The sequence below is a fragment of the Rhinolophus sinicus genome, chromosome 17 (assembly GCF_057876585.1).
Source record: "Rhinolophus sinicus isolate RSI-liver-muscle chromosome 17, RSI-T2T, whole genome shotgun sequence".
In the NCBI taxonomy this organism is placed as follows: Eukaryota; Metazoa; Chordata; class Mammalia; order Chiroptera; family Rhinolophidae; genus Rhinolophus; species Rhinolophus sinicus.
Genome location: NC_142517.1, coordinates 47,374,630 through 47,402,128, shown reverse-complemented (window position 1 = coordinate 47,402,128; position 27,499 = coordinate 47,374,630). Strand labels below are relative to the sequence as shown.

Sequence of the window (27,499 nt, the reverse complement as noted above, 5' to 3'; positions counted from 1 at the left end):
GAGCCTTTGCCGTTTAAGTTGTCATCTAATGACTGCTTTTCCTCGAATCATGTTAGAGTCTGTTACTAAGCCTTTCTTATAGGCACACTGCACCTATGTAAAAGCTACTTTTTCAGTATAAGATAGAAAGGGATTGTGCAAAAAGTGCAAGGTTTTTGCACCTGCTTGTGTAGCTGCCCCAACAACTTCACAAATTTCCTTTTTTTTTTTTGCAATAGTCATTATTTTGGATCCATTTATCTTGAAATGGTGAGCAAGCACAGCTGCAGACCTCACTTTACTGTACCTATCAAGCAATTCAGCTTTTTCTCGTAACATCATGACTTTTCTCTGCTTCTTGGGAGCACTTCCAGCATCACTAGTGGCATTGCTTTGTATGCGTCCCACGGTGTTATTCAGGGTTTACGGTATTGCACTAAACATGATGAAAAACACATGAGAACTATGAGAGGTCACTTTTTACTGTGATGTGCAATTTACTGAGGAGACAAATGGCTCACGAGGAGATGATTAGTATCACATGACGTTTTAAATGGAACACTTGAGCTCACTGCACGCAATAGGAGGTGGCTGCGAAATTATTACAGTAGGACAGTGTGTACTACAGTTAATTTTATGCAGTTATAACTTAATACTGCATCTTTAGATTTGTTTACATTTCCCTCGACTGTGAATGGCACCATGTACAGTCTATAACTGTGTAAGTTTTGGTAAATCTTAACTTTTTATATTAAATTTGTGTATTTATTATGATAGTAAATGATAAAAATAGACTGATATCTATATACAGTTTATACATTCGTGACATACCTATTTCTCAAAATTTTTCAGTATTTCTAGGCTACATGGTTCATCTGCAAGTTTTTTCAAATTATCACAAATCTCCAAAAATTTTTTCAATATATACTTATTAAAAAAAATCTGTGTGTAAGTGGACCACCACAGTTCAAACCATTGTGGTTTAAGAGTCACCTGTATATGAACTAACTTTAGGCCAAGTGAAAAAAACTCAAACACAAAATACTACATTCTATATTATTTTATTTATATGGCATTCTAGAAACAAAAACAAAGCATAACAACAGAAAGCAGACTAGTGGTTGCCTGGAGTCAGGGGCCCAGGGAGGGGACTGCCCGCAAAAGGGGAACAAGGGAACATTTTGGATGATGGATATGTTCTGTATTTTTATTGCAGGGGTGGTTACATGACTGTATTCAATTGCTGAAACTCATCCCACCTATACTGAAAATGGATAAGTGCTTATACCTTAATAAAGCTGGGGGAAGTTTTGTAGTGCTCAATCAAATGCCGATAAAATATTATTAACATAAAATTTAGTTGATAAGCAATTTTTCAGTGGGTCACCAGCAATGGGACTTTGAAAAGAAACTTCCAAGAGCCCACAATCAGGAAACACAAAAGTATTTTTCTTCACTGGGTGAGAGGGAGATGGGGTGTGCCAGGGTGAGGTTCCCAGGGATCGAGGCCCAGTGCAGCAGCCCCACCTGGCCCACCGTGTTCTCCCTGCTGCGACCGCTGAGCCTGATTCATAGCTGGGCTTACCATTTGCTCAAAACCCTGAATATATTTTTTGTTTTGCAAAATTGCATGTGGCTCCCTGTTTCTGACAGATTCACTTGCTGCTGCAAAATGTGAAGTGTTTTCTTCATGAAATACCAGTGTTTGCCATTGAATGAAGGCAGCAGTAAAACTCTGTGATACATCATGGAAGGTTTTGATTTGCTACTGATTATATACTATTGAAATGTAATCATTGTATGTTACCTCTTAGGAACTGTGGAGTTTATTATGGACTCAAAGCACAATTTCTACTTCATGGAGATGAATACAAGGCTGCAAGTGGAACATCCTGTTACGGAGATGATCACAGGAACTGACTTGGTGGAGTGGCAGCTTAAGGTGGGAACACTTTTCCTATTAAATATCAGTCTTGAGAATATGTTGCCTTCTGGCCTCTGAAAAGGAAGTGTCACTTTGGATAAGGGTTCAATTCTTGCTGGTTGTGATGAGGACAGGAAAATGGGAGGTTAAATGTAACACAGCATTTGATGCTATTGTCCCTTTGTGGACACAGATTCCTAATCTGTCAATTACCATCATTTCCCCCTTAGGCCTGGGGAAGCCAGCAGGTGAGCTGCTGCCACGGAGGCTTCTTGCAACCACATCGACTCAACACTCTATATGATGTGCTCTATATAAGGCCACATCATTCTGGGCTAGGCCATCGTTCGATTTTTGAGGCAGGACAGATGGTAGCCAAGATGAAATGAGCTAAGGCAGGGTTTAGAATGAAGAGCCAAGGAAATGGTCTAGACCAATAGAGTGGTGCATTTGCCAAGTGCTGACTTACAAACTGTTGCAGCCTCATGGTGGGATAAGTATGGACATTCACAGTAAATGTTTAGAAATTTTTAAAGCATTTTTGGCATTGCTAGGATATTATCTTCTGGTTTTACAACAGTATAAGTTCACAACTGTTTATTATAGATAGTGTGAGATGCACTGGCCTACACCAGAGTTCCACAAAGCATATTACTTCAAATGTGAACAATAATAGCTTAGTGTTTTTCTCATTATAGGAAACAATAGATTTTACTTCAGTCTTCATTTTTTTAAATACAAAAATTTTTTTTTAAGTTCGTATGAATAATCTTGATCTCTGTGGGATTCTTGGTTCTTTACATATCCTGCATCTAAATTGTTGTTTTCATGTTGTGATGCTAATGTCTTGATATTTTGATAATTTTGTCTTTTCAGAACCAGAAGATTCTTTTGGGCCTCTATAGCCTTGGGAGCTAATGAAAACCAGGCATATTAGGCTAGTAAGTGTTAGTGAATGTCAGGAAAACTCTAGTGGATTTAGAAACTTCTGGAAAGCTGCTTATGTTTCCAGCATTCAAGGAAAACAAGGATGGATATATATATATATATGTTTGTTTGTTTTTTGTTTTTTTTTTTTTCTGAAGCAGTAGCCCAGGAGAATCCAGAAACTTGAAATCAGGGAGGATAAAAGGTTTCTAAGGAATATGGTTGCAGAGTCTATGGTTTGAAACACCATGCCATAAAGACATTTAATTCAGTCCATTTTCCTTTTATTCTTAACTGCTGTGATTCCTGATTTTTCTTATATACAGATTTAAAGAGATGAGACCTTTGCCTCTGTTTTATGCTTATCTGTTTAGTTCAATGGGATGCTAAGTTACTTAGAGTTTTATTCCTTGTACCTTTCGCTTTCTCAGGTTGTCATTTTCTCATCATTAAACGGTAATAATCATCCTGTTTATAATCTGGTGCCATGCAGTAAACATAATAAAATTAAAAAACCATTATGTTGGGCGGCCAGATGGCTAAGTTGGTTAGAGCGCGTGCTCTTAACAACAAGGTTGCAGGTTCGACTCCCACATGGGATGGTAGGCTGTGCCCTCTGCAACTAGATTGAGCACGGCAACTGGACTTGGAGCTGAGCTGCGCCCTCCACAACTAAGACTGAAGGACAACAACTTGACTTGGAGCTTATGGGTCCTGGGAAAAACACACTGTTCCCCAATAAAGTCCTGGAAATACACACGGTTCCCCTTCCCCAATAAAACCTTAAAAAAAAAAAAAAAAAAAAAGAAGTAGATCCCAAGTCAGTGTAACTTCAACATAAAAATCAAATTTGAAAAAAAACAAACAACAACCATGTGTTTCTGTTTTGCTTTATCACTCATTTGCTGATGAAGATTCCAAAGATGACTAATGTCGCTCTTTACCCGTAGCTGTGAATATAGACCTACGCACCAACTAATAATTTACTATTAAAACAAGATTGATTTGGTGACAGAGTTCTAATGTTTTAGATGAAAACTGAGACTATCTTGCCAAAAAAACAATCTTAGTTTCAATTATAATTTTTCAATATAATTATCTTTTTCAATTATATTGAAAAACACTGATTTTTATGTTTATAATTTAATTATCAATTTTTCTGCTTTCTGTATTTTAAAACTCTAGAAACATAATTAATACATTATTTTCAACTTGCATCTCTTTTTAAATCTCTTTTTTGCCTAATATTCGAGGGGGTGGATAAAATAATCACATTAATTTGGCTTACATTTTAAAGCCCAAATATACATTTTTACATAGAAAAAGGCAAGACCATCAACTTAACTAGTCTCATAGCTGCTTTAAGGTGGATTTTTCATAAGAAGCACATACTCTTCTATTACCAGATTGCAGCAGGAGAGAAGATTCCTTTGAGCCAGGAAGAAATAACTCTGCAGGGCCATGCGTTTGAAGCTAGAATATATGCAGAAGACCCTCACAATAACTTCATGCCAGGAGCTGGACCATTAGTGCATCTCTCTGTCCCTCAAGCGGACCTTTCCACTAGGATTGAAACTGGAGTACGGCAAGGTAAAGGCAAATAAAGCAAGAGGTCTTTTGAAGTTTTAGTGCATTATTATTTTCGGACATGGTGTCTTCCCTGTGTCTTGTGGAAATGTCTAGTATGTTCTAAAATAAAGCATTTAATTTCTTCATTAACCTTTATTTTTCCTTCTGGAATAGTTATTTTAAAGAATGACTTGTGTTTTTAAACAATACATTCTTTTTTGATATGCAGTAGTACAAATCTAAGCAACAGATATTTTGGGGGTGCCGTTTTATATGTTTACTTTGCCTGGTTCCAAAAATGATTTAAGGCGGCTGATATTTGCTATGCCTAAGGCACTCTGCCTTCAAGTCAAACTAGAGAATTAAAATACAAACTTAGTGCAAGCTAAACAATAATAAAAAAAATTTTAAGTTAAAAAAACAACAACAGTGTAAGAGCTATCACAGTTCAGCATATGATTAGTAATGGTGGTCATAACTAACAATTAGTTAGCACTTACTGTGTACAGATGCTGTTCTAGGTGATTTTTCTGTGTGGGCTCCTTTAAGCAGGAAAACTAACCTATGATTAGGGATTATTATTATCACTTTCTAGTTGAGGAAACCAGGGCACAGAGAAGTTAGGTGACTTGCCCACTGTCACCCTTGGAGCCAAGATGCAGACCCAGGATGTCTGGCTCCAGAGTCCATGTTCTGAGCCACCACTGTCTGCTGCCACCTTTAACTTTAGTTGCAGAGAAGTTATACAGATGGTGAGTAATGGAATATAGCAATTCTTAGGACAAAGAGATTATGTTAGGCTCGTATAATTAAGACACGTTTTTATGAGGAAGTCTAGAGTGGATTTGAGTAGACAGATTTAACAACATAAAGAAAAGTGAAAGAGAATTTCACAAAAGAGAGATTTAACAACATAAAGAAAAGTGAAAGAGAATTTAACGAAACATATATTTGAAGAAGTATAAGAAAATATGATATGTGGCAGGAAAACATTTCAGGACACTAAGTAGTTGGAGATGTGGCTGGAAACAGGTAGAGAGCAAATCATACAGAGTCTTGAAAGCCAAATGAGGAACTAGGACTTCTTGGTGACAAATTGGCAACATTTTGATAGCTCTGGCTAAGTCACAGCAAGATTTGGTAATCAGTAAATTATTTAACGTAACAGCAGAACATCTTGGAAAGAAAAGCGAGTCCTTGCAATAGAAAAGAAAGAACCTGTGGGGCAAGCAAAGCCTGCAGTGCAATTTAATAAAGATGCTGAAAGGATAACATATGATTCTGAGAAGGACTCCCAGACTCACATCATGGCACTGGGAAGAAGAATCTAGTCCAAGAAGCGTCCCCCAACACTCTTTTGTGTTCCCTGAGCCTGTTGTGCATTCCCCAGACATTGCCTTAATTATATTATCTTACGGTAAACTACTCCTTGTCTAGTTTCCCCATCGGATTATAAGATTCTTAAGGGAGAGGCTCTGTCTTCCATGTTATATTTGCAGCACCTTGCTCAAGCCTAGGCCTTGAAGGTGTTCAGTATATGTTGGTAGTTGTGTGGGTGGGTGGGTAGGTGGGTGGATGGATGGATGGATGGATGGATGGATGGATGGATGGATGCAGTGTAATCCAATGGATGGATGGATGGATGGATGGATAAAAGCAGTGTAATCCAATGGATGGATGGATGAAGGCAGTGTAATCCAATCCCTTGATTTGATAGATGAAGACCCTGGGTTTCAGAGGGCTCAAGTGACCTGCCAAAATCACAAAAAGGCCCTAGAACAGTATGTTTATACTACAACACATCCTTTTGACTTGAACCAGTCTAACTAGTGAGATGTATGTGGTTCAGATTCTTATCCTCTAAGACTATCGTAATAATGATAACTGCTATTTGTTTATCAGTTCAGCCAAGTGTGGCACTTGGCACTTTATTGTCAATCCTCCCAACAACTACAGGATAGAGGAATTATTATCCTTATTTTTCTGATAAGGAAACAGGGTGGAGGGAAGGAAATGCTGCAGGTGTCAGTGATTGTGAGATGAGAGGGTAGAGGGAGTTTGCACTGACTTCCAAAATGAGAAGGGAAAAGAAGTTTCAGAAGATAGGATGGGAAAAGCAGCCTATGTGTCATTGAACCACTAGTTTAGGGCCTGATACCCTTGGATGGCCACACCCTCCTTAAACTTAAGCTTTTAAACCCCTGTAAGCCTCCGTTCCTCATGAATAAAATGGTGATAATATCTATGATGTAGTGGTTTGTGAGGATTAAGTATATAACGCCCCAGCAGCATGTCTCACTAGTCATATTTTATCCCTTTGGTTTTACCTTGGAATGGTTACTGTGGTTTTTCAATTTCAGGAGATGAAGTGTCAGTGCATTATGACCCCATGATTGCAAAGCTGGTTGTGTGGGCTGCAGATCGCCAGGCGGCCTTGACAAAACTGAGGTACAGCCTTCGTCAGTACCACGTGAGTGACCTGGGGCCATGTCAGCGACCGTGATGCTCTCTGTAGCTCTACAGCCAAGCACGTCGGTTAGGATTGGTTAGCCTCTGTCCTTGTCAACTCATTTCCACAAATTACCCCTATGTCACACAATAATTTCCCATGGGAGAATTTCCCATGGGTCAGAATAGGGTTTGAGGACTTCCTGATTTCAGCTAGAAAAGAGAGATTACAGGACTAGAACTATTAGTGTCATTGTTATACTTCAGTGAAATCTGATATGAAATTCCTATTCATCCTGTAGATAAGGCCAGCTATGCAAGTGTGGCCTACAGTCTGGCATTATTTTCTCCAAAGGGAAATAATTGTTTAGTCTTATCCATTTGATAGCTTCTTTTTTTTCTGTAGCACATTAGTTTTCTTGGAGCAGTTAAGTTCTATACTACCATGTTTCCCTGAAAATAAGACCTAGCCAGACAATCAGCTCTAATGCGTCTTTTGGAGCAAAAACTAATATAAGACCTGGTCTTATTTTACTATAATGTAAGACCAGGTCTCATGTAATATAATATAATGTAATGTAATGTAATATAATATAATACCAGATCTTACATTAATTTTTGCTCCAAAAGATGCATTAGAGCAGATTGTCTGGCTGGGTCTTATTTTCGGGGAAACACGGTAACTGTCTGAGCTTCATAGAAAATTTCTTATTAACCCATGATATTCAAATTGTTATATGTCATTACTTTGATCAAATCTCTGATTTATGTGGCTCCAACCACACTGGCCTCCTTTTCATTCCTTAGACACACAGTATGGAGCCATGTGTTCGTATTTTCTCTTCCAGAGTGTTCTTCCCCACATGATTACAGGACTCCCTCCTCACGGTCCTCAGCCACTGCTCACCTCCTCAGAGCCCTTTCAGGGCTGCCCCATTTAAAATAGAACCTGTTGCTGTTCTGTCCTCTTAGCCAGCCTGATTTTTCTTCATATCACCTGACCTAATATTAGATATTTGTTTACAAATATTGTTTATTACCTGTCCCTAGAATGTAAGCGCTGTGAGGGCAAGGATTCTGTCTTGTTCTCTACTGTGTCTCCAGTATCTGGATCAGGGCCTGGCACCTGCAAGTGCTCAGTAAATGGCCATTAAATGATTGAGTGAATGAATCCAAGGCTCAGATAACTGATTTTACCCATGATTCCATTTATTGGGTGGATTTGGGTTAAGTTTTATGCCTTTTCTATTTTTATATCAGTGTGTAAACTTTGGATTTTAGTGTTGGAAGGAACTCATTTACTCCTATCCCCTCCCCAGTGTAGTAATCCTGCCCTCTGTTTGCAGTCGTCCTCTGCTGTGGGAGCGTTCTGAGCAGCAGGTCTTCAATATCGTGCAAATAAATCTCATTTAAGTTTCTTAATATTTATCGCTTTCCCAACCAGAGTCAATTAAATGTCTCCCCACTACCTACAGTAACACCATTTGCTGTGTCCTCTTTGTTATAGTAAAATGTCGTTTTAAATGTGAAGTCCAGACATAGAGTGATGGTGACGTGGGCTTTTCTGCTTTGTTTTCCTGAGAGTTGTCCCTGGTAGAAAACGCTTAGCAAAAGCCATAGGAATGTTTTTCTGAATGTGCTGTTTTCCCCACTCCCTGGGGACATGGCTTTATTCTCCCCCTAGATCGTCGGCCTGCACACCAACATTGACTTCCTTCTCCGTCTGTCTGGCCACCCGGAGTTTGCAGCTGGGAACGTGCACACTGATTTCATCCCTCAACACCGTGAAGCACTGCTGCCCAGTCGGAAGGCTGCAGCCAAAGAGTTTCTATGCCAGGCAGCTCTGGGTCTCATCCTCAAGGAGAAAGCTATGTCTGATGTTTTCAAAATTCAGACACAAGGTGTGAAATGCTTTTCTCTTTCCTTTGCTTGTCAAGATTCTATAAATAGTTGTTGAATGTGCTTTTCTTTCTGGATGCCACTCTTACCTCCCTTTCCTTCTCTCGGTGATTGACACCATCCTCTGCTAATGTGGTTTTGGGGATGAAGTAGAGCCCTTTGGATATTATGGATGCACCCCTAAATACTTTCTAACCCATTAAATGTAACTTAACTAATCACCTGACAGCGTCAAGATGGATCTCCTTTCAACCAAACACTAGTTCTTGCCGCAGCCCATACTGATCCCTGCCAGCTTCTTATATTCGCCACGTGTGGCCTCCTTTGTTGTAGCCTGCGTGCCTCCAGCACCTTCGAGGGTCCTGGGAACTAAAGACAGAATACTGGAGACTCTCAGATTCCCTTGGGTTACCCATGATTATTGTTGAGTATTTTCCTCCTGTCTTTTTCCATTCTGTGATCAAATTTATGACTAACTGGAGACATAGGTACTTCATTATGTCATAGAATCTGAGCTTGGAGAAGACTGTGGCAGAGATTTAACCTGGCTGCCACATACGTCGCTGCTTCAGCATCCCCACTAAGTTGTCGCCCAACCTCTTCCTAATGCCTCAGGAAGCTCGGAATTCATAATGAAAATTCATTAACTTATTACAGTTTTGGCCAGTTCTCCATTCAAAAGTTCTTCCCTCTAAATTGAGCAAAATCTGAGCCCTCCCAAACTTGTCCCATAATATTTACTTATGCTAACTCTGACTTTTGGAGCAAACAGGAAATAAAAAAATTGAAGCCATTTCTCTCTTTGTTATTGTTAGGATTATTGTATTATTGTAGGATCCTATTTTTAGGATCATTAATTTCTAGATTTATTCAAGAAAGTTACATTGAAAATTTTAAATATATAATTACATCTTTAGGAGATGAGTGCTCTATCGTCACTTTGTCCTTTTCCATTAAATGAAATGCATCTAGGGGTGACTGGTTGGCTCAGTTGGTTAGAGCGTGGTGCTGGTAGCACCACGGTTGCCCGATCGATCCCCGCATGGGTCACTGGGAACTGCGCCCTCCTTAAAAAGAGTCAACTATGCCATTGTAGCATGAAAGCAATATGTAACCAATGACCATGGCTGTTTCCCAATTTAAAAAAAAAATTTTTTAATGAAATGCATGTAAATATGCCCCATAGTGTATTCCTACCATGTGCTTAGCATTTTTAGAATGGGGTGTCCTCTTGCTCTCACCTTTTTAAAATTTATAAGCTTCAGAATAAATTGTTTCAGTTTAGCTATGCTGTAACTCCTGGGTATTGTCCAACAGAGGATATACACTGGAAAACCTCTGGGCTGGACCAGTGACATAGAATAAAAGAGGCCAGGCAAAAGAAAAATAGTGAGTGGTAGAGATTTGGGTGACCTGGATGCATTAGCCCTATCAGAAAGGGGTGACCCCTGTGCCGCTTATGCTATCAGAGGACGAGAGTTTAAGCTGCAAATATTCTCGTTTTTCAAGAGAAGCTGGGATTTATCACATGCAATTTCCTCAGATGTAAATCAAAATATGTAATTTAAATTTAAAGCAATGAGAAGAACAAAGAAAACACATTTGAGTTGCCAGTGTAGGTATTGTGTTTTATGTTTTCTTTTGTAATGTATAAATGTAGTTGGCTTGATGTTTATAAATTTGTTGTTGAATTTTTTTCTAGATCAATATTCTCCTTTTGCATCCAGCAGTGGAAGAAGACTGAATATCTCTTACACCAGAAACATGACTCTTAGGGACGGTAAAAACAGTAAGTAATGTTTTATTAGAAGTGTGCTTTATAGAAATATATCACATTTACCTGAAAAAAGGATTCAGCTTGGCCACAATCAGTCAATTAACCTTTTTTAAGATTCCTAGACATTGGAAGGAAGTATGCCAGATTGATAAGAGTTCATTGGCTCTGGGTGGTAGAGTTAATGATTTTTCTTTTTCTTCATTACACTTTTTCTATATTTTGCAAATATTCTAAAAATATGTCATAAAACATACGTAACAAAATGACTTAAATGAAATTTGCCAAAATGTTAGGGAGGTTACCATTGGGTGGTGGGATTTGAGGTGACCTCTTTTCTCCTCACTTCTTTGTACTTTCTTTGCTTTATAAGTTTTCTTCAGTGAGCATATCACTTTTAAATAAGAAAAGCAACATCCAGCACTACTCCAAGGAGGGAAGATCACCGACTGCTCAGGCAGCGTTTCAGGTGGAAGTAGGCAACTAAAGAGCCATAATTTATTAAGTGCCTTATTATCACATCTAAGTTTTTATCTTCACAACTTAATGAGGGGGAGTCAGTGTTATACCCACGTATGGCTGATGAACCTGAGGTGGGGAAGGTGAAATGACTTACTCGAGGCAAGTCAGTGGCAGAGCCATGATTGACACCCAGTCTTTCTGACTTTGACTCCTGTGCTATTTCTACCACTTTTCCAGTGGAAAATTGATTTCTGGTTGCAAACTAATTTCAGTAGGCTCAGGGCGGGGACTGATTTACTATAACTGAAGTCAGGAGAGGCTGACACCTAAGCCAGAGTTTATAAATTTCTGTCTGGAGCAATGTACCAGAAGGACCAGAATCATGTGATAGCTGGCTGTGGCATCCCTTCTGCTGCAGTACAGTTTGCGTTGGGAGCCAGATGGGGGCAGAGTCAGAGGTGGGCAGGCTGGGTAACCTTGGGTGTGAGGTGTTAGAGGTGTTACTGACCTGTGACAGCTCTGTTATAAGGTGCCTCCCAGGTAGAACAGAATCTTCCTGCCAGCTCATCACAGCACCCTGCTCTTTACCTCAACTCTACAGAGGGTGCCAAAAAAATGTATACACATTTTAAGAAAGGAAAACTGTATTAAAATTGTAATACTCAATATATACCGATAACAAAAGATAAATACAAGTCACGTTTGACTTCTGCGATTACAAGAGGTGCTCAAAGTGGTTACCATCTGCCTCCAGACAATTCTGATTATGGTGAACTATTGCTTGAGCAACGTTGAGCAAAGTGTCCACTTGTATACATTTTTTTTGGCACCCCTCGTATGTAGACATCTACTCACGTCTTAACAAATTTTTTGTTCACAAAAGTTGACGGGGTTATAACTCCTTAGGTGTTTTTTCATCCTGAGCTTAGATCATCATTACCTTAAGTACATTGAGTACTTGGAAAGAAAGTTTGCAAAGATCCCTTATAGAGTATCATTCTGCAAATGCTCGTGTGTTTATTCATTTCATCCTAAAAAACAGCCTCCAAAATGTGGAAGTATCTTACTCTAGACTCCTAAATACCAGTACCGGTAGCAACAGAGTTTCAGTGGCCTCTTTAACCTAAATGAAACGGAAAAATCACATGCGTGATTATCACTCAGATGAGCCAACTGAGTTATTTGGCACTAAATCGCTGAATGGTGTTTTGAATTATGTTGCATTTCTTGGAATTTTTTAAAATTTTAATTAAAGAAATATATAATTGAAAAGCCAACATGATAGCTGTTCACTACATCTTTTTGGCAGTATTTTTCAACAGTAATCCAGGTCTGAATGTTATAGAATGTAGCTTTCAGAAGTGTTATGCTAATCAGCAGTGGCCATGGTTGAACAGGACAGTACACGAAACAGGAAATCTAAGGGCCCGAACCATTTCTGAATCTAAAATAGAACCAGCTCTTAATGATCTCAGTAAAAATGACCAAGTATTTTAAATACTAAGGCTTGAAAAATATTCTCCCTTAGTTACTAGTGGCCATGTGTCACAGAACCCTTTCTTCCCCTTAATAATAATAACAATAATAATAATAATCAACAATAGCTGAGATTTACTGAGTGGTATATGGCACACATTGTGTTAGGCTCTCGCCATTAATTAATTTACTTTGCATTTCTCAGAACAGGCCAATGAAATCAGTGTTATTATTGGTGTCAATTTTATAAATGGGGGAACCATAGCTTAGAAAGATTAATAATTTTCCTAAAATCACACCGAAAGTAATTGATGGAGCCAGAATTTGAACCCACATTTCGGGGTACCTGTGCTTACCTAACACTGCATCATGCAGACTTCCATACTTTATTACATAGGTAAGAAGATATTTAAGATTCTCTTGTGGGGATCAGGTGATACCTAGGGGAGGGAGGAACAGACTGAGTTACCCCATAATTTATGATTGAATTTAGACTTTTCCTGGAAGTGTCTTTACTAGGATTCTATTGACATTCATGTCATTAAGGCCTTTTCATATTTTATAAATTGAAAGAAAACTGATCAGGTATAATTGGATGCATTTTCTCTTAAGAAGGGTTAAAGATATTGACAAGATATAGGGTGGAGAAGTTTCATTCATTCATACATTCAGTACAAAATTTTGAAAAAATAGATATTCTGAGTAATGTGAAGAAGAGTAAAAATGTCTTTGTCCCTGTTTTTTTCTCTTAAGGAATTTACCACTTGGCAAAGGAGAAGTGTGTGTTGGGAAATGGATGGCGTAGTGGTTAATAACACAGCCCCCAGAGTTAGACTGTGTGGGTTTGAATTCTGGCTCTCTTCTTGTCTGTCACCCTTGGGCAACTCACACGCTGTCTAAGCATCAAGTGTCTGCAGCCGTACAGGGGGATGGCAAAGGTGATGGATTCCTTGGGTTATTGTAGATATTAAATGAAACAACACGTAAAGCACTTAGCTCATTGTGTGGCATATAGCAAGCAGTCCACAGACATTAGCTGTCATCATCATCATTATTATTAAACGATCCCCTTGCTACTATTGAAAGGACAAGGTAGATATGCATGTCACATGTTAACTAAAATAAAGTTGTTTGCAGAACAATGTATAGCAATGTCCTATTTTTATAAAAGAAAAATACAAGCGTGACTGTGCATTTTAAACGGTCCAAAAGGATTCACACATTCAAATGTTTAATAGTAGTTACATCTGGGCAATAAAGAGGTCTTTCAGGCCCTGTAAACCTTTTTATTTTTGCAATTTTTTAAAGAGAAAAGTCACTCTATTATAACACTGGATGAGGGGAGAATCATACTAGTGTTTATATGCAGAAGTCTAACTGTTCAGAGAGAGAATTCATTCTATCTGAACAGGCTCTTCCCAAGTAAGCTTGATATGAACAAGGGGCAGGGTCTCAGCGGGTGCTGCCGGGGACCAGCAATGCAGTGATGGAGGAGAAAGCAAAGAGGCACAGTGAGGGGAAGGCTCGAGACGCGTATGGAGAATATTGATCGGCCTATTTCCCCATTTGGTTGGACATAGGGCTGTGTAGGCGAAGGGTAAGAAATAAGACTGCGTTGGTGCTCTCGATTCAAGGCCAAGTATGTGGAATGTAGTGGGGACATACTAGATACATCAGCTGGAAGGGTTGAGACAGGAAGCAGAGGTCCTGGAAGGACCTTCTCAGAGGCAGGCAGGCCTGAGGCCATCTCCCTCATGGAAATGGAAAGGAAGAAATGCATAGGACAGGTACTCAAAGGGAAGAATTTGGCAGCTTTGTGGTGACTATTGGAGGTGGAAAGCATAGGAGAAGGTGAGGGCAAGGATGGCAGATTTTAAACCTGAATGACAGAAGACTAGCCGTGCCAGTCATGGAGCTCACAGGTCAGGAGAGAAAGCATGTTCATTTTAAAGTACGGACGGAACATCTCGCTGGGAATCACTAATCAGAGTTCTGGAGAAGGAAGAGCAGGGCTGGAAACAGACTTGAGCTGACAGCATCAAAATGATGGTTGAAGTGTCAGGACTGGATGAAATGACTTCAGTTTATATTCTCTACCCTGCAAAAGCTTTGCCATCTCCAAGGATAGTCTTTAACCAATTCTGTAGTCACATAATAATACGGACATATTGTATATTTGTATAGTCTGTTGCAGTTTATAATCTCACATTTATTTAATCATTGTTACATTCTCATACTCATTTAATGGGTCAGAATGGATCAGAAAATTGACTCAGAGATTTTGAATGACTTAGTCAAAATCACCGATCATGCCACAGATGGCAGGTTGGGGTCTTACACCAGAACTTCTCTTTCCCAATTAATTGCATTTTCTGTAACACGGAAGCCTTTCCTAGTGGCGGAGAAAATATCTAAAATAGCCTGCGACCTTAAAAGAATTAAAACTCCATTTTTAAAAAAGTTTGAAATTCACCTTTATTGAAAAGCGCCTGATAGTTTGGTGTGTTTTTTTTTTGGTTTTTTTTTTTGGTTTGTTTTGTTTTTCATTTTTATTGCCAGGAAATTAAAAGATGTTGCTATCCCTTGCAGCTAGTTATCTTTAGGTTGAAAATGAGATGTTAGTAATTTCAGTTATTGAATAAATGAAGGTCTTCTAATTTTTCTTAATTTTTTTTTCCCTGAAGATGTAGCCATAGCTGTAACATATAACCATGATGGGTCATATAGCATGCAGGTAAGCCCTACTGGTGTTGTTCTCCAGTTCAGAGCTAAATCTGGTCTCTCTCACACTGATCATGGTCTTTTTTCACTCTCTGGTTTCTCTTAAGCCATTGATCATTATGTCTGTAGTGAGGAGGATGGCGTGGGCATTTATTTCAGAACAATTTGAGGAAATGATCCCCTGTACAGTTTCTGATTGTTTACTCATTTTGGTTGTGGTTCCTTTAAGATTAACAACTTGGCAAAAAATAATAGCTTTGAATCAGACACCTATCGAACCCCTAAAGTATGTGCAAGTATTTATATCTAAAGCAGCAGTTCTCAGACTTTTTGGTCTCAGGACCGCTGTATATTCTTAGAAATTGTTGAGACTCCCCAAAGAGCTTTTGTTTATATTAGTTTCATCTATTAATATTTATTATTCAATGAGAACATTTTTACGTTTTATTACTTTTAATGTATATTTTTAAATATACATAACATAAAATTTACCATTTTAGCCATTTTTAAGTGTACAGTTCAGTGGCATTAAATACATTCACATTGTTGTATAACCATCACCACCGTTCATCTGCAGAACTTTTCTGCTCTTGTAAAACTGAAGCTCTGTACCCATTAAACAATAGCACCCCTCCCTCCCGCCACCCTGTTCCTCCCTTTCCCCCCAGCCCCTGGCAACCACCATTCACTTTCTGTCTCTATGAATGTGACTGTTATGGATACCTCATGTAAGTGAAATCATTCATTATTTGCCTTTTTGTGACTGGCTTATGTCACTTAGCATAGTGTCTTTAAAGTTCTTCCATGTTGTATCATGTATATAAATTTCCTTCCTTGTTAAAGCTGACTAATATTTTATTGACTGTGTATTCCACACTTTGTTTATTTGTTTATCTGTTGGGGGATACTTGGGTTGCTTCCACCTTTTGGCTACTGAGAAGAACGTTACTGTGAACACAGGGGTTCTAATATCTCTTTGAGACCCTATTTTCAATTCTTTTGGGCATGTATCCAGCAGTAGAATTGCTGGATCATAAATATGTTAGTTCTATTTTTAACTTTTTGAGGGGCTACCGTACTGTTTTCCATAGGGGCTACACAATTTAACATTTTCACCAACAGTATACAAGCGTTTCAATTTCTCTACATCTTTGCTTACATTTATTTTCTGATTCTTTTTCTTATTTTTTATAACAATGAGTGTGAAGTAATATCTCATTATGGTTTTGATTTGCATTTCCTTAATGACTAATGTAAGAACTCAACCAAATTCCTACAGTAAAGTACAAATTCAGAGAATAGAATAAATCGTTTTTAATATGAACTAAGAGATTGCAAATCTTGCAGAATGGATTTATCAATGATATGCTTTGTATCTCCCAACACTTTGAGACACATTGGTTTTCTTTCTCTGAGATTTAGAAAAACTGGGAACTCCACGTCCTTCAGTATATGAGAGTTGTAATTCATATCGGTACCTCTGGTTTGGAGCCCCTTTTTGTCTTTTGATAAATGGTAAAGTAAATCTCAGGTCTATTCTAATTGGCTCATTGAACTACATTCACAAATTTAGAATGTGCTTTTCTAAATCTTTGAACAAACTGTTAGCAGTCTAACCTTTATGTCCTGAGAATTTCACAAAATTCAAATGGCTGTTTTAGTAGGTTACAAAGCAGAATGAAATGTCATATTTAACTTAGAATAGATGAGAAGCAATGTATAAATACTGCAGTGTGACCTATTTCACCTTAGGCTACATAATATATTTGAAAAGAATAGCCACAGGACTTTGACACTAAAATGATGGAAATTGAGGTGAACAGTAGAGAGAGAGGATTTAAATGGATTTTCTGTGTGTAAGGGAAAATTTTCTTGAGTGTATATGGAAAAAAACCATTCTCTGGACCAGAAAGCTTTCATGTCCTTTTGTCATCTTCCTTGAAAAATTTAAGTGTGAAATCTGTTCTTTGGCACTCTCTCTCTTAGAGAAAATTGTGGTCAATCTCCAGCTAATTTTTCTTCTTAAATCATAACTGAAACCCATAAATTGGATCTACATGCTAGTGAGATAAAAGAAATACCATCTAATTATGTGGTTCTGGCATTTTTCATTGCTCACTTTGGCACAGTAAAACTAAATTTGACTTTGGGTACTCAGAAATGAATACTAACATGTAATGCACTCAACCAAACTTTAATAATTTTGCTTACTTTGATTTATATTCCTATTTCACATTTTTATTGCTATTCTTACATGAACCTTTATTTGTAGCATTATAGTGCTATAGATGTGTTATATAACTTTTTTTTTCTTTTAATTATCTTACTGCTGTCTCTATCTAGAGTGCTTTGTTTATGAATATTAGAGGGAAAGTTTCTACATGACTTTTTTTAAAAAACATTTTACCTGTTACCTTTTGAAACTATTGAAATAGTATAGAACTGATTCTGGTTTTATTAACCCTGTAGGGTTATTCATTTATTTTAAGGATCTTTGTTTGTTTATTTGTTTCAGATTGAAGATAAAGTTTTCCAAGTCCTTGGTGATCTTTACAATGAAGGAGATTGCACTTACCTGAAATGTTCTATTAATGGAGCTGATAGTAAAGCTAAGCTAATTATCCTGGAAAACACAATTTACCTATTTTCCATGGTAATGTCTCTTCTGTATAATAACACTGTTGGGATTTGGGAGAAAATTGCTTGACCAGAGGCATCCGTTGAAAGAGATTAGAAAGATCCCACTTCCTTCAATCGCTACAATGACCTTTTCTCTGTGTCCCTCTCCACTCTGTTTCTTTGCCGCATTTCTGCCTTCTCTCATTCTTTGTTCACATGGGTTCTCATCGATAGACACATATCCATTTTCTTTTTTAATTCTGACATATGTGCTCATGCCCTTACCAAAGAGTATCGCCCTGCTCAGTGGGCCCTGTTCTCTCAGGGATTTGATGCCTGAACACTTTCCCTAACCACCATCCTTCTGGTACTTGGAATCCTGGGATGTGGGAGAAGATGACTATTGGGAGAGGAGTTGGAACCAGGTGTTCCTGTGGGGAAGGTGTGCAGTAGGAAGGTGGGTGGGGTTAGTGGTGTTCTTTTGGATGATTGCGGCAGGCTTTGCATGGATGTCGTTGAGAGTTTATTGGGAGACCTTAGCGTTCTGCCCTGGCAGAAGAAAGAGAATGGATTATCAAATATACTGTGGCCTCTTACAGTCTTCTCACATTTCGGAACCGTCTTACAGATCGTAGTCCTTTGTGATGAGATGCCTTTAGTATTCCAGTAATGAAACTACTGTATATGGAGTCAAGGATGATGTCACTTTCCCAGGCATTCCTTTCCCTAGTCAACATGCTATAGCGATATGATGGTAGCGGCAGCATGAGTGGTGAAGAGCATCAGTTCTGGGATACGAGGCTGCTTTGGTTCAAATTCTGGTCCTACCACTGAGTAGCCATATGACCTTGGACAAGTTAAACTCGCTGAGCTTCAGGCCTCCCCATCTATAAATAGGAATAATAACAGTACCTACCTCATAAGGTTGTTGTGACAATTAATGATATTATTTATATACTATATAAAACTCTTAAGAATAGTTCTTGACTTAGACTAAGCGCTTGATAGTGGGCTACTAAAAATGGCTTCCAGACGGTGGCTAAAGTTATATACATCAATTCCTTTAATCCTCTCTGAGGCATGTATACCATCAGTCCTTTACAATGGGAAACCAAAACTGAGAGGGATTTGATAATTTGCTCAGGGTCACAAAGCTAGATTAGAACCCTGATAGTAAAGGTGACTAACATTGAACAAATAACTTGAAAACAATCATAACCTCAGGTATATTAGTAAAACTATAGGGATAAGATCTTGATTTTATATCTGGTTTGTTTTCTATTTATAGGAAGGAACTGTTCAGATTGACATTCCAATCCCCAAATACTTGTCTTCAGTGGCTTCAGAAGGAACTCAGGGAGGTCCCGTAGCTCCTATGGCTGGAACCATTGAGAAGGTAATCACGTGAATGTATGTAGAATAGTGTCTGGTAAATGTCTTTGTCGAACTTTGTCATATATATTCTTTTTCCCTTTCTAAATCTTACTCATTGGAAAAGCATCCATTTCAAGAAATCAAGAAACTCTAAGATAGATTCAAATTCTATATTACAGTCTTCAATGAAAATACCCATTTACCTAATTTATGATAAACACTGTTGTTTTTGAAAGTGGGAATTTCCATGAAAGTACAAATAATTTAAATTGTCTTTTCATGATTAAAATAGAGTATTCACCAAGCATCATCCAAAAGGGCTGTCTATTTTTTATGTTAAATTTAACGGCGAACAATTTATCATGAAATAATGACTTTTCCCTAATGTACATAATTGTATCTGTGTTAAAATATGAAAGGCTGGTATTGGTGAAGAACAACATGATTTGGTGTTGAATGCAGTATATGTTCAGAGTTAAGGTCCATACTGATATACCTTCAAATGGTGATAGATTAGTAGTCTCCTTTTATATACTTGAATATAGTAGAGTCCCCTCAAATGCATTTAAGTCATAAAAATTCAACTGCATATTCTTGGTACCCCCAAAAAGAAGAAAATAACTATTTAAATAGTTTGAGTGATTTCATCAACCGTTCCCCTCTGGAAATGTTTGCTACATAGGGAGTGTGAGCGGGGGCATTCTCTGCCTTTTAGCGCATTCAGCCTCCGTTCCCACAGGCCTCTCACAACGTGAGTGTCCTACACAGCGTGTGCAGAGATGTATATTCTCCCCAAAGCTGGCCCATAAACCCAGACCACTGATTTCATCTGACACTAAGGCTTCACCCAGCATTGAGTGATTTCTGGGGCTTTCAAGGCTGTTTCTCATTTTTCACAATTTTGGTTCTGCAGGTTGACTTTACACCCTAACTCCCCTGTGTGACGTGGATACATCACACTCTTTGATAACTGTGTTAACCAAGAAGGCAGTGTGACCAAATGGGATATATGAGTTCATTTATACGTATGAAAAGGAAAACAGAGTTTTTGGGGGTTGCCAATCAGTTTAATTCTTACACATGAAGATTATCTATACATTTACTACATGGGGCCACGAAGACCTGAAACACTATCCTAGACAACCTCAGAACTAGAAAACTGGGCAAGACCCTCTACCCTGCCTGTGGTGCAGACATTTAAGTATAGTAGTCCTTCCTGTTGGTGCTTTGTCTTGTCTGTGCATTCATGAACATACAAAAGGGTCCCAAGATACATAAAACATATTCCTCCGTCTCAAGGAAAACTAGATGACTTGGGGGCGTAGGGAGGGGGAGCTTAGTCGTGTCTTCCACTGATAACAGTGCCAGCGAGGCCAGACCGACCTGCGGGTCTCTGATTTGCGCCAGCACACTTATCTTTGGCAGATGAGACAACCACGTTGACTCTTACTTCTGCTGTGTACATTTACAGTGGTACCTCGGTTTTCTAACGTAATCTGTTCCCAGAAGTCCATTCGAGTTCTGAAGCGTTCGAAAACCGAGGCACAGTTTCCCCATAGAAAGTAATGCAAAATGGATTAATCTGTTCCAGACCTTTAAAATCAACCTCTAAAACTGCAAATTTATCATGCATTTTACTATCTAATGATACCAGAGATCCATAAAAGTTACGGCATTCATAAACTGAAATGTTCGTCAACCGAGACGTTCGAAAACCGAGGCACTGTTGTATATGTCAACTCTGGGCCAGATACTCTGTGTCTTCAAGTATTAACCTGTCACTCTGAATCTCTAGGTGTTTGTGAAAGCTGGAGACAAAGTAAAAGCTGGAGATTCTCTAATGGTTATGATCGCCATGAAAATGGAGGTAAGTGAAATCATGAGTTCAGCTGCCAAGTAAACTTTGGGACCTATCAGACCTAACTGTTCTTTTGCCTTATTTGGTACTTTTCAATATTAAGAGCCATGCATTGATGAAGCATTAACTGCAGGAAACAAAACTAAACCATCCTTCTCGCTTTAATTTTGTGAAATCGCACCTGTCATTTGATTCCGAACTTAATGAAAGCTTAGATTCAGGCAGTAACCCAACTGAATGTTAACTATGAGTATATTCTAAGGCCAAACCTAGGGTGCCAACCAGCAATAGCAAAGTGAAAACCTCAATCATATTAAATTAGCTGTTTGGGTTTTAGGTGGTTGGGAATTATAGGCCAGTAGTTCTCAACCCTGGCCACATATTACAGTCACCTGGGAGCTTTTAAAAAACGACTTGCCAGCGGCCCTGGCCCCTAATAGGCTCATGCCCTATGTCACCTCCTTGCTCAGTCTGTCCTCTGGATGCTGTGACGAGGACACTCAGCAGACTCAGCGCCTTGGTGCAGCCAGCCGGCTCCCTTCTCTGTGTCTCTGTGACCACTGCAGTGAAAATGGCCTCAGGAGTACAAGTTGCTGATGAAATATGTCGTATCTTTTATGACATAATAGTTCAGAAGTGTTCCACACCAGAAGAAATCAGAAAAAAAAAGAAGGCTGTCATTTTAAGTGTCAGTGCAGACAAAAGGTGCATCCTTGTAGAAGACAGGGATGTTGGTTGGAGTTGTTGGTGTGACCATAACGGATCTTTTGAAGAATTTTGCAGGAGTGCTTCCTGGAAAAGATTGCCACTGTGTTTTGTATGATACAAGCTTTGAAATGAAGGAATCCAGAAAAGAGGAGTTGATGTTTGTGTGTGTGTTGGGGGGGGGGGGGAGGGTACCAGAACTAACACCTCTAAAAAGTAAAATGATCTATGCTAGCTCCAAGAATGCAAGTAAAAAAGAAATTCCAAGGCATAAAACATGAATGTCAAGCAAATGGGCCAGAAGACCTCAAAGGCTTGTATTGCTAAAGAGCTGAACGGATCCCTACAGCCTTTGAAGGATGCCCTGTGTAGATCACCATTCAGTGCCACAAATCAAAAGCTTCCATGTTTAATGTTATCCTCTTGCTGTATAAGGAAAGCAAATATGTTTCGGCCAGGGTCTCATGGAGGGGCAGCTGTCTTGTCATCTGTTACAGTAAACTAAATATTCCACAAACACATGCAAAAAAACAAAAAAGAACTACTTCCCCAGACCAGTTGAACTGGGATCTCCCAGAGTGGACCCCAAGGATCAGTTGTTTTTAAAAGCATCCCAGGTGAGATTCTACTGTGAAACTTGGGAGCTTCCCAGTTAGTGACCTTGAATGGGTTACAGGTGTCTCAACCCTGAGCACACCATGAAAATGTTGTTTTCCCTGTGTACTCTGACATGGAAAGAGGGGGAAAGCTCTGACAAACAACAAACTATCCAAACAATTGGCTTCATTTTTCACTTTGCGTCTGATTTTCTTGACTTGGTACATGCTTGGTCCTCATTAGTATCGCAACCATTGTTTGTCGTGTCTTGTGTCTCTGCAGCATACCATAAAGGCTCCAAAGGATGGCACGATCAAGAAAGTGTTTTACAAAGAAGGTTCTCAGGCCAACAGACATGCTCCTTTAGTCGAGTTTGAGAAAGAGGAATCTGACAAAAGTGAAGTAGAATGAACTGCATCAAAGAAATAGCCGATAAAGCAGATCTTAAGTATAGTATCTACACCAAAAAGAGAAAGTGCCTTCCTGCTTTTCTTGGGGTCTGATTACAGCAGTTTTACTAAATGATTGTATGATTATGTTAAAACCCTTTCGTATTTGAGAATCATGCACTTGGGTCATAAATATAATAAATTGTCTCAATATTTCATACTAATAAAATTGGATTATACTTTTTTTATTGGAAGTAATGTGACTTATTTCTGCCTCAGATTTTATACAGTGTGGTATCTTTTAGGAAGTTGGGCAGCAACTTTATCAAAAGAGAATGAATGGAAGAGAAAGGTCGTTTAACTAAATGAATCATTTCCCAGTTACAATCATGATAAAAATGGACAGTAGCATATTTCAGAGACAGATGACAGAGCTAAACTCAATCAAGATTTTGTTTTCACTAAAGAGTATTAGGGAGCTTACAACATGGGTGTTATTTCTTGTGTTTGTGATTGGAAAGTTTCTGTCTATAGTGCCTCTGCTTTTATTGTACTTTCTAAGATTGTACAAATATATATATATTTATATATTTATATTCATATATCTATATATATAGATGGTTGTGCACCACTTAACTATGGGGATACGTTCTGAGAAGTGCATCGTTAGGTGATTCATCATGCGAGCATCATGGACTATACTTACACAAACCTAGATGGTATAGCCTACTGCACGTGTAGGCTGTATGGTATAGACTGTTGCTCCTGGCTACAAGCCTCTACAGCATGTGACTGTACAAAACAGCCTGAGAGTAAATCAAACACAAAAAAATGCTGCTGCAATCAAGAGATACAATAAATACAAGATGAATGAGGCTGCTGTAGCATAATATGACATACTGTTTTACAGCAAACTATTTTTTTTATGAGTAGAAAGAGTAACTAACAATAAAAAAGTACAATATAGTTAATATATAAACCAGTAACATACCGTGTTTCCCCGAAAATAAGACTTAACTGGATAGTCAGCTCTAACGCATCTTTTGGAACAAAAATTAATGTAAGACCCAGTATTACATATTATATTATATTATATTATATTATATTATATTATATTATATTTATTATATTATATTATATTATATTATATTATATTATATTATATTATATTATTATGTAAGACCCGGTCTTGTATTATAGTAAAATAAGACTGGTTCTTATATTAATTTTTGCTCCAAAAGACGCATTAGAGCTGAATGTCTGGCTAGGTCTTATTTTCAGGGAAACACAGTAGTCGTTTATTATCATCAAGTATTATGTACTGTGTATAATTGTATGTGCTATACTTTCATGTGACTGGCAGTGTAGTAGGTTTGTTTACACCAGCATCACCACAGACACATACCGTGTTTCCTCGAAAATAAGACCTAGTTGGACAATCAGCTCTAATGCGTCTTTTGGAGCAAAAATTAATATAAGATCCCGTCTTATTTTACTGTAATATAAGACTGGGTATAATATAATAATATAATATAATAATATAATATACCAGGTCTTGTATTAATTTTTGCTCCAAAAGATGCATTAGAGCTGACTGTCCGGCTAGGTCTTGTTTTCGGGGAAACAGTAGGTTGTGTGTTGACATTGTGACAGCTAGGTGATAGGCATTTTTCAGCTCCGTTATAATCTTATGGGACCACTATCATGTATGTAGTCTGTGATTTACTGAAATGTTCTGCTGCATGTGACTATATATGTATATATACACACATACACAAACAAATTTATGTATATATAATGTTCTGTATGCTAGAATGTATTATTTGGATAAATTTGAAAAAATAATTTTACAGAAAGTGAGTAAGTGTAGAAAGCCTCACTGTGCTGAATACTTTTTTCATGATTTCATTAAGGAAAAAAAACCATTCAATTGTATTTCTTCATTTTTGTTCATATTCTGTTTGTCACAATTAGGAACAGATATTCAGCCCTCTGCATTTTCACATACCCACTAAAGTATTAAATATTTGTTGAATGTACATAGATTGTTATATGTTGTGGGGAATACAAGGAAATATAAAAGATGGTCTCTGAAAATAAGACATAATCATGTCAAAAGTTGCATGGGAAATATGAAGTCCAAAATCAGTCTATCTCCTGGTTGCCAAGGAAGCAACTCCATTGTCAAGAGAGTAGTGAGAAAGTTACCAAATACTAAAATTGGAAATGCTGAGTTCTCAAATAAATCTGATAACACAGCTTAGAATGTTCATTTTTCCAATAAGGCAACATGAAACTCAATATCCTAAGATTTGTGTAAAGGTGAGGAGTGGTGTCATGTGACTGGTGCAGAAAATAGGTATTTTTGGAGCTGGGGTGTGAAAATTCTGTGGGCAGGTAAGATCAGGATAGGTTTCATAAAGGAAGGAGAACCCAGGGGCAGTAATGGAGAGTGAGAGTCATAGCCTAGAAATGAAGGAGCAGGGCTACATTGTTGAAAATGAGCAAAGTAGGTTCTGTATTCGGGGTAGACCTGTCCAACTGGATGGGAGTGCTTGGGGAGGAGGCCACACTCTAAGAGAAAGATGTGAAATTTAGGTTGGGGCCAGATGGAATAGCAGGTTTGGATTTTATCTTGCCAAGTAGTGGTTACAGTGAATTATTTTTTAGCAGGGAAAGTTTATCTGGCAACTAGAGCCCCTTTAAGAAACTTGAACATTATTTCACAAGGTTGAGCATTTGCATACCCTATGACCTAACATCCCATTGTTAGAAATGCACAAATGCACGTGTGCACCAAGAAGGTTCATAGCCACATTACCCATAATAGCAAAGCACTGGAAACATCTGAGTTGGTTGGCAGGAGAAGGGGTAAGTAAATAACTGGTGTGGCACACGCTGGAGTACTATGTAACAACAACAAAGCTTTTAGAGCATCAACATGGATGAATCTTGGAATCAATATTCTGAGTGAAGTAGCATGTTTCCGGAGATACACAGTACGGTACTACCTTTACAGACTTCCACAATCAGCAAAATCAATAACACAGTGTTATATATGTGTCTTCAGTTATGTGCTGCATAATGAAGTTTTGGTCCAAGATGGACCACATCTACGACAGTGGTCCCATAAGATTATAATGGAGCCGAAAAAATTCCTATCGGCTGGTGTCACACCCATTGTAATATCATAGCACAAAGGTTGCAAAAATCAACAAAGCTGTGGTGTGGGTGAGGATGACAGTGAGGAGCGCCCAGAGGGGGTTCCTGAGGAACTGACTTGTGAGGAGGTGTTGGAACTGGAACCAGAAGGCACGATGAAGAGGTAAGAGAAAGGGAAAGTGCAGGAGAAAGAAAAGAAGACCCAAGGAAACTCACACTTCATGGGGTTAGCAGAAGCTTTTGCAGACATCATCAAGCTCCTTAAAAAGTTTGAGAACATGGACCTCAACACTACAAGGTTTTCATTAATGGAGAGGAATGTGTATGGTGCCTTATCTGCTTACAAGTGAATCTGTGATGAAAAACAAGAAACAAACCAAGCAAACCACCATGAACATATTTCTGAAAAGAGTGACACCCCTTCAGAGAGCCTCAGGCAGGCCCTTCAGGAGCTATTCCAGAAGAAGGCAGTGTTACCATAGGAGATGACAGCTCCACGCGTGTTATTGTCAGTGAAGACTTTCCAGTGGGACAAGATGAGGAGGAGGAGACAGTGACCCTGTGTAGGCTGAGGCTAAGGTGTGTGTGTCTTTGTCTTTAACAAAGTTTAAAAAGTAAAAAAAAGAAAAAAAAAGCTTATAGAATAAGGATACAAAGAAAAAATATTTTTGTGTAGTTGTACGATGTGTTTGTTTTAAGCTATTACAAGAGACAAAAATTTTTTAAACTTAAAAAAAGTTTATAAAGTAAAAAACTTACAGTAAGTTAAGGTAATTTATTATTGGGGGAAGAAAAAAAATTTTAAATCAGTGCAGCCTAAGCGCACAGTGTTTGTAAAGCCACAGCAGTGGACAGTGATGTCCTGGGCTTTCACATTCACTCCCCACTCGCTCACTGACTCACCCAGAGCAGCTTCCGGTCCTGCCAGCTTCATTCATGGGAAGTGTACCATTTTTCATCTTTTATACTATATTTTTATTGTTCCTTTTCTCTGTTTTGATATGTTTAGATACACGAATTCCATTGGGTTACAGTTGCTTACAGTATTCAGTACAGTAACATGCTGTACAGGCTTGTGGCCTGGGAGCAACAGACTGTACCACACGGCCTAGGTGTGCAGTGGGCTGTACCATCTAGGTGTGTCTCAGTGCCCTCTATGATGTTTGTGCATGACAAGACCACCTAATGGCACATTTCTCAGAATGCTTCCCCGTTGTTAAGCGATGCATGACTGTAGAATTAAAAAAATCGAAGTTACAGACAGTGACTAGCTGTAGGTGTGAGGCATATGGTTGAGATAGGTGAGGTATATACTGACAAGCTACTATGAATGTTCCAGTCGTGGGGCTGCATGGTTGGTTGGTTATATTTATTATGCAGTTGCATTTTATAACTGACATGTTACCTTTACACTTTTTGTAATTTAAGTAATATCTTTAAAAATTTCATCTGGAAGCAATATGCAAGGTGGATGGAGGAAGAAAAGACTAGAGATTGGAACCTAGTTAGGAAGAAGTTTGAGGTAGTAAAGGACTTGGTCATCCAAACTAGTGCTTTTTAAATTATATTTTCAGCAACAGAGTCCTTTCGCCTGTCCAAACATCATTTCCAAGAGG

The 27,499-nt window shown here is 38.4% G+C and overlaps 1 protein-coding gene and 1 pseudogene across 1 annotated transcript in view; both read left to right on the top strand.

The window, feature by feature from the left end:
- The window catches only part of MCCC1 (methylcrotonyl-CoA carboxylase subunit 1), a 57,790-nt gene extending 34,825 nt beyond the window's left edge, over nt 1–22,965 (top strand). The window contains exons 10-19 of the mRNA XM_019735834.3: nt 1,794–1,921; nt 4,237–4,420; nt 6,760–6,869; nt 8,532–8,748; nt 10,449–10,535; nt 15,143–15,192; nt 17,695–17,832; nt 19,087–19,194; nt 20,968–21,039; nt 22,615–22,965. Coding sequence (XP_019591393.3) covers nt 1,794–1,921; nt 4,237–4,420; nt 6,760–6,869; nt 8,532–8,748; nt 10,449–10,535; nt 15,143–15,192; nt 17,695–17,832; nt 19,087–19,194; nt 20,968–21,039; nt 22,615–22,743 — 1,223 coding nt within the window. The 3' untranslated portion in view covers nt 22,744–22,965. The remainder of the gene's footprint in view (nt 1–1,793; nt 1,922–4,236; nt 4,421–6,759; nt 6,870–8,531; nt 8,749–10,448; nt 10,536–15,142; nt 15,193–17,694; nt 17,833–19,086; nt 19,195–20,967; nt 21,040–22,614) is intronic.
- LOC148754764 (destrin pseudogene) lies at nt 21,364–22,241 on the top strand (annotated as a pseudogene).
- Nucleotides 22,966–27,499: the final 4,534 nt, after the last annotated feature.